Here is a 15,680-nt window from a genome sequence, read left to right as displayed (position 1 = left end):
GACTACAAAGAACAGAATGTATTTGAAGTAGAAATGGGCTTTGTACTGAGTACTCCAAACCTTAACTCTGTGTGCTCTGCACCAGTGCCCTGCTGAACCTCAGCAGTGTTTGATGGTGGGTATACCCACCTTTCTGTGCTGTTATCTTCTAATAACTCATCTAAACAGAAAGCCTGTACCCACAGAACTGAAGCACTGAAATACTGTCTCTCTATTTCTTTGCACTATGCTATTAATATTTTCCCAGTGTAGTTGCTGGTGCATGCATTAGTTTTTAATTAGCATTCTCTGAAATTACCATGCCTGAAAAAGGCATTTGTTTGTTTAGCAATCCAGGTTTCCACAATATTTTTTTTGTTTGTTGCCTCCCCAGATTTCACCTCAGAGTCCAACCAGCTAATTTGATTTACCTAATTTTAAAAGATAATGTAACAACCCAAAGCAAATCACTTGGAGTTAAATTCAATCAAGTCATTCAATAATTTGCCTTTCGTGTGATTTAATTTCATGCAGACTAATGAATACAAAATTAGGCAAGATTGAAGAAAGGACTCTGCAGTGCCTTCTGGAGCAGGCACTGCCACCTCCTGACCCAGCCACTGTGCCCTGCACCCACCCCACTGCTGCAGACACCAAGAGCTGCTTCAGCACCCAGGTTTTGGGGCTCCCCACCAGTTCTCCCTGCAGCCTCACCAGTTCCCAGGCAGGAGAGAGGCAGCAGTGACTCCCTGGGAGATCTGCATCCAGCAAAGGCTGTGTGTGACTCCTGCACAGCTGATCTCTCCGACCACCAGGGCTCTGTGGACTGCACACTGCTGTCTGCAGAGATATTGGGTGGAAAAAACACCTGAGATCACTTGTAGATGTTGTGGGGTTTTAGTTTACTGAATACTAACTTATTTGCTATTATTTCCCTATGGTGTATATTTAATTTGTTATTTTTTCTTTTTAATTTAAAAGCCACTTAGTGCTGTTATACACTGTAAAGAAAAAGGAAATTACACACCTAGCTTTGCTGGGTAAATAACAGGACATGAATACAGCAGCCTGCATGCAGACCTCCAGGATCTTAACAGCAATCTTGTAGACACAGTGGAGTAAAATAAGCCTGACCTCTAGTGAACCCAAGTGCTCACACCACTTCTGCCAGAGGCAGAGTCTCCAGTGATCTTCACACTCTGGAAAACTTTATTCTCAGTTCTGAGGTGAAGATACATTTTTGTTAGGACATAAACCAAAGTGAAGATGAGGACAACAAAAGGAGAAGGATTATAATCCTAATTATTACACAACTTGGAAGTGATTGGAGAGATGAACACTACAGAAGCATCTGAATAAGGAAAAAGCTGTGGGTTCTGACTGCTGAGCTGTACTTCTGAATCTACTCTGCCTTATTTTCATTTTTATGGAAGTAAAAATTTCATTACCTATGCTTAAAATTGAAGTATATTAAATATTGCAGCCAACTCTGAGAGATTTCTGAGGTATTTCAGGGTCTGCTTAGGTCATTAACTTCTTGGCTAGAAGTACACAGCTGCAGAGGGCTGCAGTTTCTCCTAGATACCCATCAGATATTAGAATTAAGGTATAATAAAAAAAGAGATATCTACTACTTTTTGAAACAACTTGAATAACAAAAACATTACAAGAAAACACAGCAGTGGAAAGTGAAGTATGCAATAAATAGCAGCACTTGCAATGTTTCCCACAAGCAGAGTTTCAACCATGGAACCAGGTACCTAACCTAAGGCATTTTCCTGCAAAGCTCCCCCAGGCCACTGTTGCTTTCAAATTCACAGCTCCAGTCATAGAAGGAGTACTCACAAACCAGTGAGGAAAGCAGCATAAAAGAGTCTGAACAAACAGGCAGCAGGGCCAAAAGCTGTGGCAAATTCAGTTTCCAAAGGCTGGAGATTCCACCACCTTCCTGAGCAGCCTGTAGGTGATAGAAATACCTGGGAAGAATTATTTCTGTAAAATTCTTCATGCATTTGAGCACTGATTGCAACTGCACTTGAGAGAAATACTGCATCACACCTCTGGAGCACACAAGCACAAGATGTTGAACCTTGATGCTTTGTGCTCCTGCTAAAACAAATCCCTTATTGACAACATTTCATTCAACAAGTACAACTCTGAACAGAGAGTGCAAAGCAAACCAGAATAGTGCTTTCTTTAGCATTTTCTTTAGCATAGTACATAGCTAATGATGCTGCATGAAGAGGAAAATATCAATGGATAAAATAAGGAGGCATGTTTAGCTAGAATGCAGACATGAGTTGATGTATTCTTGATGTATTTACCACCTTGCATTTAGTTGGAGATTATCAGCCACTGAATTTGACTAAACCACCAGGATATATCACACACACTTTTTTCATCCACTCAACGAACCTTCAAGTAACTCCTGAGCTGAGACAGCATAGATAAAATTACAGATCACTCTCCAGCACTGATTTCTGGCACCAGGTGATACCTTGATCCAGCACACTACTCAAAACTAGCAAATATCCCCCATGGGAACCATCATGTAAAAAGGCTCCAAGGTTATACATTAAAAGACCTATTGTTAACTTGGTGCCTCTGCTTCCCAGGCAAGGACATGCAATTTTTTAATCCTTATCCTTTCCTCTTTAAAAGGTGCCTAGCAGAGAATGTAAGGAGAGCTTCTTAGACCTGGGGCTACAGAAAGCAACTCAGGCAAGAGCAGAATGAAGCACAGCTTAAACTGATGGCTGCAACCCAGCACACCAAGGAATTGCTCCAGGTCTTTGTCATCTCAAAAAGGCAAAGGCAGCTAAAGACAACCACACAGGTTACCAACAGAATAATTATTTCAGTATCTGTAATGTTCTTAGCGATTCTTTTAACCTTTGCTTTAAAAGCCCTGATAGTGTCAAGAGGGACAGATAGGAGGGCTCACTTCCAGTCTAGCAAAATCTGCCCTGAGCAAAGGGCACAGGAGATACTTAGATGTGTTTGAACAAAGATAATGGCTTCTTGACTGGGGGATAAGGGTAATTTCCAAAGCTCAGCATAAGAAGTAACAGTTCGGAGGAAAAAGATTTTCTTTTTCCCCCCAATTTGACTGCTGAAATACATTAATGCATTTGCTCCTCATTTAATTAACCCCAATGAAAGGAAAATAGAAACACACCATTTTTTAGTGTTTACAATTGGGCCTCTTAAGACTCACACACCAACTGTGTTACAGAACCTTTCCATTACACCTCACAACTGTGAAAGAAAAACCAGAAGTCTCACCCAGCTATTGTAACAAAGCACAAACAAGGAATAAACATCCACCCAACCCTAAACCTCAATTATTTAAGGTGAGGCATGGAGATACTGCAAGAGAAATAACCTTTGGCTGTTGGGTGGTTGGTGGTGTCCAGGAGTGAAGTTTTCCTGGAATTCAGGGTGAAGAATTAACAGGTTTCCAGGTTACACTGTTGCACTGAGCAGTCTTGCCTGCACACCAATCCTACCTCTCGGATTAAGTAAAGCAGACCCAAAAAAACCACTTTTGAACCTCAAATCTTCCTACCTGCAACCAGCAGTGTCGCAACACCCGCGATAAGCAGCAGCACAGCCCCTCCTGCCCCGCACCTTATCTCGGGGGCACCCACACCCCCCGCCAGGTCAGGGCTCAGGCATCCCGCCCCGCAGCGAGCCACGCAATCGGTGAGTTAATAAACCGCCTCTTTTTGTTGTTTTTGCCTCCCTTTTTGATAAGGTTTTCCTCACAGCGAGGAGCACACGATTTGGGAATTTCCAGCAGTCCCAGCCCACGGCGGGTGATGAGAGAAGGGGCGGGTGGGTGCGGGAGGGACGGCGGCTTGCGGCGTTTTCCAGAGTTTAAAGGCCACGGGGCGATACGAACGGGGGAGCGGGCGGCGGCCCGTGAGGGACAGCGGGGGAGCGGGTAGGCGGCTTCTGACAGAAAAGGCTTCTCCAGACAATGAGCCCCGCTAAAGCAATTACCGCCTCTGGCCCGGGACCCCCCCTGCTGATCCCCTCTGAGGCGAAGGCGGGGATGTGAGGGGTGTGAGGGGTGTGCGGGGGGTTGCGGAGTGGAGAGGCGTCACGCGCCCTGCCCCGCGCGCCCCGGTTCCCGCGCCTCCAACCCGCCAAACCCCCCGGCCCGGCTCGAGCCCGCGGCGGGAGGAGGGGAACGGCCCGGGAACGCCGCTCTCCGATTGGCTGCGAGGCGCGGGGGGGTGAGATCTGATTGGCTGAGCAGATCCCCCCCCCTCCCTACCCCCCCCTCCCGCTTCTCCTCCACACCCCCCCCATCTTCTCTCGGCCGCTCCGAGGGTTGAATTCAAATCGCACCGGGAGCGGCCGCGCAGAGGGGCGGGAACCGGACCGGACCGAGCGGAGACGGTACCGATCCCGGTGTTCCCCGGCTCCCACGTCTCCTGAGGTGAGCGCCGGACGAAGGGCGGGAGGGAAAAGCAGCTCGCTGAGTGTAGCGGTGGCGCCAAATGTTTAAACCGGATCCCGGAAGGGCCCCGCCCGCCGGTGTCGCCCAATCGGCGGCACGGAGCCCTCAGAGCCCGGGGCGGGGCCCGAGCCGTTGGGCGGCGGGCGCGGGCCGGGCCCAGAGGCGGGAGGAGGCGATCGGACCCCGGCGGCGGCGGGGAGAGCGGCGGGAACCGGGCAAGGAGAAAAGGGGGGGGGATCCGCGCCGCCTGCCCGGTTTGCTGCTCGTCACGGGGAGAGAAGAGTCCCCCCGCCGCCTTCCCGGCTTAACGCTTCCCTCCTCCCTCCCGCAGAACCGGCTGGACCTGCGATGCGGAGCCCGGCGGCGGGCGGCGGTTCCTGAGGATACGCGGCGGGAGAATGCGGCAGGCGGGCGGGGAGAAGATGGGCACCGGCGACAAGGTAATTCCCGCTGCTTCGCCTCCCTGGGCAACCTAAAGGGCAGCCGGTATCGCCCCCACAAACCCCCCATCCTTCTCCCCCCAGTCCCCGGGGGCTGCTGTGCCCGGTGACAGCCCCCGGTGCCCGCGCTCAAGCCGTTCGCAGGTGGGCGGAGGGAGGGGACCGGAGCCTCAACGAACGCGGAGGGGAAAAAATCGTTGGATGGCGGCGATCGAGCGGCTCGCACCTTGGCTTTAATTCCTACCCCGAACGAAATCACCTCAAAACTTTCCCCGCCGACCTTTATCCGGCTGCTGGGTGAGGAGCTGTGCTGCTCCCCACCTCTTTTCTTGGTTTTTTGCCTTAAGAAAAGGGGTTTCCTTCGTCCTTTAGAGCTTTGTGCTGCTGATCGCCGGTCATCCTGACTGTATTTTCCCTAAAGGGAAAGAAATGAAAAAAAAAAAATTATCTTTAGACCACCACAGGCCCCGTGTCTTTGCTAAAGGCACCGAAAAAAAATGGTTTCAGGGAAGGGGTTTGCTGGTTCAGAGTGAGTCCAACCTTTGAGCTACCCTAAAAATGCAATTGGTATCAGTCATCATAGACTCCCAGATGGGTTTGGGTTGGACCGGACCTTCTAGATCACTTAGTCCAACCCCCCTGCCATGGGTAGGGACACCTCCCACTAGACCAGGTTGCTCCAAGCCCCATTCAACACTTCCAGGGATGGGGCAGTCACAGCTTCCCACAATGACTCTTATGAGCGAATAAATTCCTGTTTTTCTGTTTTTTAACATCACAGTTTTTCTCTTTCTTCCTCTGTAGGAAAATCATTCTTCCGAGCCATGCAGAAACCTACTGAAAACTCCTCTGAAACAAGCAGCTACCTCACTTTCGGTACTGACAGAGATACAGCCTGACTGTCAGCCTCTAACCACACCCCCAAAGCCTAAAGAAATCCCTCCAGCAGATCCATGGACACCTACTTCAAACCTGAAAATGCTGATTAGTGCAGCTAGTCCTGAGATTAGGAGCAGAGAACAGAGAAGGGAACTGTCAAACAACACAAGTGAGGTCCTACAGGCAAAACACTGTTTGCAGGTATGTTGTAAAGGGGTCTTCTTTATTTACTTTTTTTTTTTAAAGTTAGCTGAAGGCTGTTTATTCAGAATAAAAAGTTATCCATTAACATACCACGGTGTTTTTATAGTTTGGAATATTTACCAAACATAAGGATATTGCTTGTTTACATACAACAAGTAACACTTTGCTGGTTTCATTTCACAACCCTTGAGGACAAAGGGAGAACGTGGGGCTCACAGTGAGGCTGTTAAATATCTATGTGTACATATTGTACAAAAATTTCAACTTCTGTTTTTATTTCCATGTAGGAGCACTTATCAGGAGATGAATATGAAAAATCTCAACCAAGTCGGAAAGAGAAAAGTCTGGGATTACTGTGTCATAAATTCTTAGCTCGATATCCTGATTACCCCAGCACTGCAGAGAGTAACTACATTTCACTTGATGAAGTAGCTGAAGAGCTTAGTAAGTTGGTGTCTATGCTATTATGTGTTTCTTCATACAACTGTGCCAGTAACCATTTGCATTAATACATTTTTGCTCTGTAAAATTCTGAATGTTTGCTGTGTACTCTCAAACTTATTTAAACTCAGCTTTAAATTCTAAAGTTATTCTTTTAAAAAGCTAAAATTTTTTCAGTGATCTGAATTGAGAAACTTGGAACAATGTTTGATTTTAAACATCTAAATTATTGCCAATACTACAAATAACCAGGTGCAATTTTTTGGACATAAAGATGAAGGCTAAGATGAATTTTTGTTTTTTTAGCTGAACCCACAACTTCCTGTCCAGTCATGACATGAAAACAAGAAACTACTTTCTACTCTTTAACTTTCTCATTTTTTATCACACTAATGATCTACCAAGAGTCCAAGTTGCTAACATTAAACTATAGTTTTATTTTTATCAAGGTGCTATGAAATTACAATATTCTGTAGATTATAGCACTGGTGATAGTTATAAATCATTCTGCTAGAAATACATTCAGAATATGGGCAACACAGAAGAAGGGTGAATTTCAACTTAAATTAAATTATTTTTTTTTACTTTGTACAGAGTAACATCTCTTTTAGAAAATGTCCAGTCAAACCCAAGAAATTAACAGACAAAAGACAACAGGACAGTGTGTTAGTAGAAGAACAAATAAAAGCAAGTTACAAAACTGTTGTCTGCTATGAATTTCCAAGGATATTGAATGAGATGAGCTAAAATTGATGCAATGAATAATTAAAAATGCTTTGTTTTTTTTTTAAAGCTGTATTGAAACTCATCTAATGGCTCTTCTGGCAACAGTAAGTTTTATTTCTTAAGGAATGCTGTAAACCAAGTGTAACTGTGGAAAAGCAAATCCTTCTTTATCTAGAGAATCACTTTCTTTTCTTTGCTGGCAAGGTCTGCGAGGGTTATTTTCAGAAACCTTTGTAAGGAGAAAGAAAAACAACTTAGAGATACATTAAGAGGAGGAGAAAGTATAGGAAAGCAATCCTAAACATGACAAATGATGTTTAAATGTATGACAAAGCATATTTTAAGTAGCAGAGATGTCATGGTCATCATCTTTTTTTGTTTGTTTTCAGATGTTGAACGCAGACGCATCTATGATATTGTTAACGTGCTGGAGAGCCTACACATGGTGAGCCGCCTTGCCAAGAACAGATATGCTTGGCATGGGAGACATAACCTCTCCAAAACCTTGCAGGCTTTGAAAAAAGTTGGAGAAGAGAACAAATATACCCAACAAATTCAGATGATCAAGAAAAGAGAGTACGAGCACGAGTTTGATCTCGATGGGGAAAGAAACGAAGAAATGGCAAGACCTTTTGGCTCAAATGAGCATTCAGAAATGTCCTTTGTTGAGCTCCCAGGAATGGAATTTCGTGCTGGTAATAATTCTTTGTAATGCCAAGAACAATATGTGCTTGTAATGATAAATGTCTATGAATTTGGAAAAAAATTCACTAGACATCATTTTGTTTTTTTTTTCCTGAAACGACACCGCTTGACAGGCACCTGTGGTGAGAAAAAGTGCTCTAGATTCTTTCAGTTCTCGTTCAGTTCTTTCATATTTATTTTGTTTTTATAGTGCAAGAGCAAGAGGTCATCAGGTAAAACTATGAGACATACCTAATATAATATCCAATTGCAGGATTTGTTACCACTGAATATTGTAGAAGCCAAAACTACCAATTACTCCGTTAATCCATTTTTTTTATTTAGGTTTGATTCAGGAAAACAAGGTTAATTAGGGATTGTTAAATACATTGTATAGCCTTCAGTTAATCATCTTTCAGAGCACAAGCTGTCAGACAATAGGAACTGTATACAGAGGGAAACATTGGTCTCTGTAGTTAGACTTGGTATCCACCTAATTATCTCATTCTTGCCATGTAGAGACAGGATTGTGGAGTCCACATCAACCCTGCCTAGTTGCTGTGTTGTTTTTTGTTATAATGTGTTACTGACACATTTCTTCAGTGTTTTATAAATGTTTGTGGCTGGTGTGTCACTTAACACTTTAATCCTCTCTCCTGTTGCTGCAGCATCAGTAAACAGCAGGAAAGACAAATCTCTGCGAGTGATGAGTCAGAAATTTGTGATGCTGTTCCTTGTATCAACTCCTCAAATAGTAAGCCTTGAAGTTGCTGCTAAAATCCTGATTGGAGAAGACCAGTTAGAAGACTTAGATAAAAGCAAGTTTAAAAGTAAGTAAAATGCTGCTGTGGCTGTCTGCTTTTTGATCTCATTCTAATTTGCAGTATCTAAAAGGAATATTCTTGTACAAGTGGATGTAGTGTAAAATACCATTATCTTTTTCCATCCATAAGTAGATTTGAGGCTCTAAAAACACACAAAATACCTTGCACAGTTTTCAGTGCATAGTCATTGATACATAATGAACACATATAAGAAAAAGTCCATTAAATCTTCTTTCCTCAAGTAAAGTCACCAGTCTGCTAAGAATTTCTTTCTCTCTTTCCTCAAGCAGTCTGTCAAAGATTTCAGCATCATTTCATCAAAGATGTCCCAGACTCATGCACATCTGTCTTCTGGTTATCTAATTTCCTTGTTCAAAACCTAAAGAAATTGTGTCAAAGTCCTGCTAATAAATGACACGTGAGAGGAAGTGAAACCCAGTGCTGCAACTGCCAATTATTTCTTCATTCTTTCACCCTGCTCTCAGTTCCCTGCACACTTCCTCCTCTTGCTCTCCATTCAAATGAAAAGGTCCTTCTAGGGCTGTGTATCTCTAATAATCAAAAACATGCCTGCTCTTGAGGCATCAAGAATTAATTGTGGGTTTCATTGTAAATTACACCATCCCTTGATTCTCAGGCAGAATCATTTGGGGGTTTTGTTTTGGGGTTTTTTTGGTGAATTGTATCAATGTTATAAGAAAGCTGATCCTCACTGGTTTTAGTTAATAATATCCTTTCCATTGCATCATGGCCACAGAGAGAGGATGGGTAATCAGTAGGAGCTTTTTGTTTGTTTCTCATTTTTATTCCTCTATAACATCTACCCTGCAATAAAAGCATTTTCAGGGCATTCTGTCCATGTATCTGCATTCCAGGTATCACCTGGTTTACTGTGTTCCTGGTTAGGAAGCAGAGTCCTGAGATTCATGACTTGCTAGACCTGAAATTTTCAGCAGCAGAAGTTTTGACCTAAGCACAATACCAGTCCAGAAGTCACTTGACAGCTGCCTAAAGCTTTTCCTCAACCTGAAAACAGTTGAGAATGTGCAAAATGACACCTATTTCACAAAACTCTTCTTACAAAAATTTTATAAAGGTTTTTCCCTGAGGAGAGTGTTACAGTGTTTTTAACCTGATACATGTTAATTGGACTTGCTGTACTTTACATTTGTTATTTTTATTTCAGCCAAAATTAGGAGACTTTATGACATAGCAAATGTTCTCAGTAGCCTTGAGCTCATCAAGAAAGTTCATGTTACAGAGGAGAGAGGGAGAAAACCAGCATTTAAATGGACAGGACCTGAGGTCTTGCCAAATATCCAAGGTATGTGTCTTTTCATTCTGTTCTGTTGATGATTTTGATTGTTTCTTTGTTTTCTTAGTGAAATGATTTATTTTTTTTTTTACCAAAAGACAGTAAACTAAGCAGAAAGCCTTTGTTAGTCACATCACTGCCCTTGAAAGCACAGCAGCACTTATTCCCACAGAGTAATGTACTCATGCTGAGACTGGCATTTCCATTTTTGCTGCTGCTAGTCCTTGATAGTACTTAAATGGCTCAGATAACTGCTTTTAATTACTCAATCTGCATATCAGATGTAGTGACTCTAATTTTTTTCTGCTTTTAAGATACAAAACTTGAAGCAAATTCAACGACCTGTCCCCCACCAATTTCAGAGTCCATCACTTCCAAAGAGCAGTGTTCAAAAAACCTTTTTCCTTCAAAAGGAAAGCAAAACTTCACTCGCCATCCTTCTCTAATAAAATTAGTTAAAAGTATAGAGAATGACAGAAGAAAGATCCAATCAGCTCCAACCAGTCCAGTTAAAATCAGTACAAGTAAGTAGCTGAAAAATATCTTTCTGTATCTTTTCCTAAGTTTGCTTTTGACTCAGATGTAATTGTGCATTAAATACACAACTTGCCATGTTGTCACAGGAGATGTGGATGGCTTCTTACAAGAGAAGTGTCTTAAATGTCAAAAAATAAACAAGATGGGGAAAATGCATGTTTCCTATAAATCTGAGGCATTACAAGATTGATTGGGAAGGCAAAGCTGTGTTCAGCAGTTTGATGGACCAAATCCAGTCAGCTTGTGGAGTTGCATAAATGTAAATATATTGAGATCTGCACCAAATTAAATGCTGTAGAAAGCTCTAGCCTCCTCTTTCACACCAAATACACAAGAAGTGGGATATCACTATTTCTGGTTTAAGAAGAATATTAAATCTCTTTTTACCTATTCCTATTTTGACTTTGTGTGATGTCACTGGTTACAAACTGTGTAGTAGAGTTGATTCTCTGAATATTGGATCTCTTGCTTTGAACTGCTCTTAACCCTCTTTTGCTATGGAAACTTTGCCTTTGATCTTATTCTCTGAGCAGTTCTGTATTCCATAAAATTGCCAAAAATGAGCTATCAGTGTTCATGTTCTTGTTAGGTGTCCTCTTTGGAGAGAAGAAAAGGTTTTAGAATTTGAGGTAAGCTACTATCTAAATGACTGAACCAAACTGGAGCTGCAGCTTGAGAATAACATGGAGTCTTAGTGTTTTCTCATTAAATATTTGTGCCATGTTAAATATCACAGCCTTCCCAAGGTAGAATTTAACTTTTACATTTGATATACTCATATTTTGGTTTTGTTCTCCCCCTCCAACCAGGTACTGATCAAACTTTACCACCTTTTCCAAGCAAGGTGTCTCAGGTTCCAGCAATGGCTAAGCAGGAAGGACAATCAAAGTAAGTTCTACAAGTGTTAAGGTGGAAAGCTTGATTTTGTTACTGGCCATTAAATTAAAGCTCTGCTCAGTTTGAGTTGGGCAATAGTCTGCAAAAACCTGGAACCCCTGATACTGCAGGCTCTTTTTTTTTTCATTTATTATTTTCTGTTTAGTGGATTGAGAAGTACAAGTTCATGTAAAACCTTTATATTGCAGAAAATAATTTGTCAGGGCATTAATTTCCCTGCCAAGGTATTAAAATATGTTTGGGCTTTTTGTTTTGTGTTTGTGAAGGAAAGCAAAGGAGATGAAAATGAAATTGTCAAGATCTGCCTTGGAAGGTGAATTGCCCTCCCCTGAGGCAATCCCCAGGCCTGAACCTCCTCAGCCTGCAGCACCCTCTCAGCAGCCAACTCTCACACCACAGCTCGGGGTCTGTCCTCCCAGCCACAGTTCAGTCTCACCAGTAATTCTACCTCATACTCATTCTGGTGTTTCATATGCAATCTATCTGCACCCTTCCCAAGCCCACACTGTGACAACATACAGCCCCAGTTTCATGTTGCAGCCTCTGCCATGTGCTAATGTAACTGGAATTCAGAGTGTCAATTCAAAAGTATTAAATAAATTAACCACTGAGGAAGGTGACAATCAGATAGCAACAGATAATCCAACCAAATCCTTGACAGCTAAAGAAAGACCAACTCTAAAAGCAGAAGCTTCATCACAGCGGTGCCTTAAAAGATCACAAGCATTACAAGAGGAAAATTTAATTAAAAGGTGTAAAAGTGATGAGGAAAGCCTTGATACTTCTGTGGTAAGTTAAATTATTTTTATCCTGCCATTTTACAGCTTAATGATGTTGCCAACCTACTCATTTTCAAAGTGTCTTAGGAGCCCACCACTATGAGTAGGCATTTTAGGTAATGTCATGCTAGGGATGGCATTCATGAGTTGTGATTTTTGGGGGGCTGGTTTTTGCTTTTTTACATACACACATATATAAATATCACATCATCTTGTTGGTATTTTCAAAGCATCAGGGAGAATGCATAGCATGCAACGTAAGGCAGAAAAGTTGCTGGACAGGGAATGTCCCAAAATTACCTTCTAAACATTTCTATCCAATATTTTACACTTTAGACAAAATAATACAGCACATGAAGAGCCAAGGAGGTTCAGATACACTTGATGCATACAGAGAAACTGGGTCTAGATTGCTTTCTGCTCCCCAGTTGCTGATGGTTTCAGTGTCTCTGTAAATTATTGGACTGCTTTAAATTGTGATTGCCAAAACAGTTGTGAATTTTTATCAGGGTCTTCTGACAATGTGTGGTGTCAAACATCCAGTAGCTGTGAAGGAGTGAGGGGGCATAACATGAAACTGGTTGGCTTATTGATTAGAAATTTCTATAGCACAAACCTGGGGATCAGGAGAAAGAAGAAAGCTTGCTTTCCTATTATTAAATTGTACAAATATCATTGTAGACCTTCAGTCAAGGATATTGCATCTTAAAATGTCTGACTTTGGTTTTGTATGTACCTTTTTGAAAGGGAGAACCTGTTAAAAATGAAAGCCCACCTTCCAGTAGCTCACAAATCAATCACAAAATGGACAATTTTCAGGAAGAGAGACAGAAGCAAACTGAACCATTAGTTCAAAACACTGCAAGTTGTTATGATCAACATAAAAGAGAAGATATTCCAGAAGATGAGGACAAAATCAAAACTAAACAAGACATACCTGTAGCATTTGCTATTCCTGCTCCTGAGGTAAGCATTGCCAGACACCAAAGCACATCTTGCCATTCCCTGGGAAAACACCACTTGGAGTCTTTGCAAAAGATCTATTTGTCTTTGGCTGGATTATTTTTATTGTGCTTTTAGAACCTTATTTTGTAGCAATGTAGGACTTCTATTTCAGCATTAAGTACACAAATAAGAGGACATGAAGTGACTTTCAATTGGGATGAAGATCCCAACTAATACGAAGTAGATGAAGGCAATTTTGAGATCCCTGACAGACCCCAGTCCTGTGTTTGTGTATTTTTAGTCACAAATACTTTGATCTACAACATGCTCACAAGAAACTCTTCATCAGTGGAATCTGGCATTCTGCAGTTAAGACTTAATACTGGAGAGAACTCCCATCAAGAACAGTTCTGTTGACAAAAACAAAACCTGTAAATGCCAAAGGATTGATTTCCAATAATTGTCTTATGAAAAACAATCCAAGAATGAGGTTATGCCATGATTACTGATCCAAATGTTTCTTCTGGAAAAAAAAAAAAAAAACAAACTATGCAGTATCAGGATTTCTCTTTTGCTTAGTCTAATTGTACAGTGTTAATCCCAAATGTGTCTCCAGTTCCTCACTGAGGATGCCAGCTGACTTCTGCACACCAGGGCAGTGTTACTTGAAAAGGCAAGTCCTGCAGTCAGTTCCATCCCATTTCAGACAGAAGGTGGTAGAGGCATGGGAAATAGGATCTGGGAATATGGAGGATGAAGAGTAAACAAGGCAAGGGGGATACAACTTTAGAGAAGAACTTCATAACTTTTCTTCATTACGTGTTTTGTCTTTCTCTTTTCCAGACCTTTTTTCCATCTGGTTATCTTATTCCTCTCACTCAGTGCACCCATGGCAACAAGACAAGTTTTCCTGATACAGAGAAAGCTGCAATATGTTCCTTGCAGTGCACTACCTACAGCTCACCCATTGCTGGTGAGTATTAAATGACATAGTCTGGCTTAAAGGACTGTGGAGCCAGATTCATCCTACTCAGGTAATGAAATCACAACCCAATGGCTTGAGTCTCAATTTTTTAATCCCCTTCAACACTGGATTTTTCTGTTTCAGGTGTCATTCCAGTGACAACATCTGACCTGAAAGCAGTTAACATTCCTGCTTTTCAGATAACACCCTTGAATATCATGGTGTCACCAACTTCTCTAGCAGCTACACCTGTACTGAGCAACTCCTGTCTCAATTCAGGTGATCCCAGTTCTGCCCCAAATCCAAGTTCTTCAGTTCTGAACTTTGCACTGCAACATGTGGGACTGATACCTGCTGGTGTGCAAGTTCCTGCAAGTCCTGTTCTCCAGCACAAGCCAGTCTCAACACAACCTGAAAATGTCAGCCATAGCTCAGGAAATAGGAACCCTCAAGAAGAGAAGGTAAGTTAAAATATATTACAACTTCTTGACCGAGGTGGTCTGAGTGAGAAGAATAGTGCAGTTATTCCTTTATAGCAGATAAAATATTTAAGGTGGTTTTTTAAACATTTTTTTAAATCTTTATATGCCCACAACAAGCTGGGAGTGAAGGGCAGAGTAAGTACAATATAATGGAGGGGTTAGAAAGGAAGAACAAGTATCTTACTTGTTGTGGAAGTGGAACCAGCTAGAAGAAGTGAAGAGAGAACTGTTTCAGTGGAAGGACCTTGCATAAATTTGAGAGGATCTTTAAAGAAAAATGTTCATTTCTTACTTTATCTTTTCTTCTTGCTACTCTCCTAATCTACTCTCAAGTCCTTGTATTTAACATTAGCTTTTTTTAATAGGATGGGGTTTTAAAAGAACACTTTTTTCCACAGGCATTTTCTCCATATATTTATGTAATACTGTATTGTTTAAGATCTACTTGTATTAAAAAAGGAGATAGGATGGGTTTAGAGAAGCCAGCTTTTTATTCAGTTGATTTTATATATTTATAGCTATATCTAGGAATACAAGTGTGCTCATCTTGCTAAGAGTTAAGTTTTAAATTTGAGGACAAAAAACTCTAGTTTGCTAGCACCCTGCAACAATCTAAAACTAGATTTTTTTTTTTTTAATTCCCTTTAAATGAAAGTACCTTTCCCTCTTCTCTCTTCCAAAGGAATCTCAAGAGCCCCAGACAGTTACAGAAAACTTTTTCCGCACACCAGGGGGGCCCAACACGGTGTCCTCACTACCTGCACATCAAGATGGTACCAATAGGATCTCTCAAGGAACTCTCTATATCCCCCAACGAAAACTTGAAGTGTCAGAAGACTAATTTTAGGGTATCAGATTGCTGAATGTGTTAGCAAGCATAATTACTGGTAACACACTGCACACATCTCGGATTGTACGATGGAAACTGTGTGGTTTGGACATGTATTGGCAAGACTTTAATACTGGAATAGCCTTAATTAATGCTTTAGAATAAAAACTGGCTCTTAATGAGGAAGTTAATGTCTAATAATTTTTCCAAAAGGCTTACCTGAAGTATTATAGGAACAAATTTATGTGCCTAAGGTTTTTTTGTGTTGCTCTTCTGCTATGCAAAGT

General features: G+C 41.7%; 1 protein-coding gene across 1 annotated transcript; it reads left to right on the top strand.

Annotated features, from left to right (window-relative positions):
• Positions 1–4,703: 4,703 nt before the first annotated feature.
• Positions 4,704–15,464, top strand: E2F8 (E2F transcription factor 8). Its single transcript, XM_030451297.1, has 13 exons — positions 4,704–4,887; positions 5,692–5,967; positions 6,258–6,414; positions 7,527–7,832; positions 8,490–8,651; positions 9,832–9,993; positions 10,290–10,484; positions 11,307–11,385; positions 11,661–12,183; positions 12,921–13,139; positions 13,962–14,091; positions 14,227–14,543; positions 15,220–15,464. Exons 1-13 carry the CDS (start codon positions 4,846–4,848, stop codon positions 15,403–15,405), a joined length of 2,754 nt encoding a protein of 917 aa, XP_030307157.1. The 5' UTR covers positions 4,704–4,845; the 3' UTR covers positions 15,406–15,464.
• The last annotated feature ends 216 nt before the right edge of the window (positions 15,465–15,680 follow it).

The sequence above is a fragment of the Calypte anna genome, chromosome 5 (assembly GCF_003957555.1).
Source record: "Calypte anna isolate BGI_N300 chromosome 5, bCalAnn1_v1.p, whole genome shotgun sequence".
NCBI classification, from domain to species: domain Eukaryota; kingdom Metazoa; phylum Chordata; class Aves; order Apodiformes; family Trochilidae; genus Calypte; species Calypte anna.
Note: the sequence above shows the minus strand (reverse complement) of the source record. Positions and strands in the feature narration are given on the sequence as shown.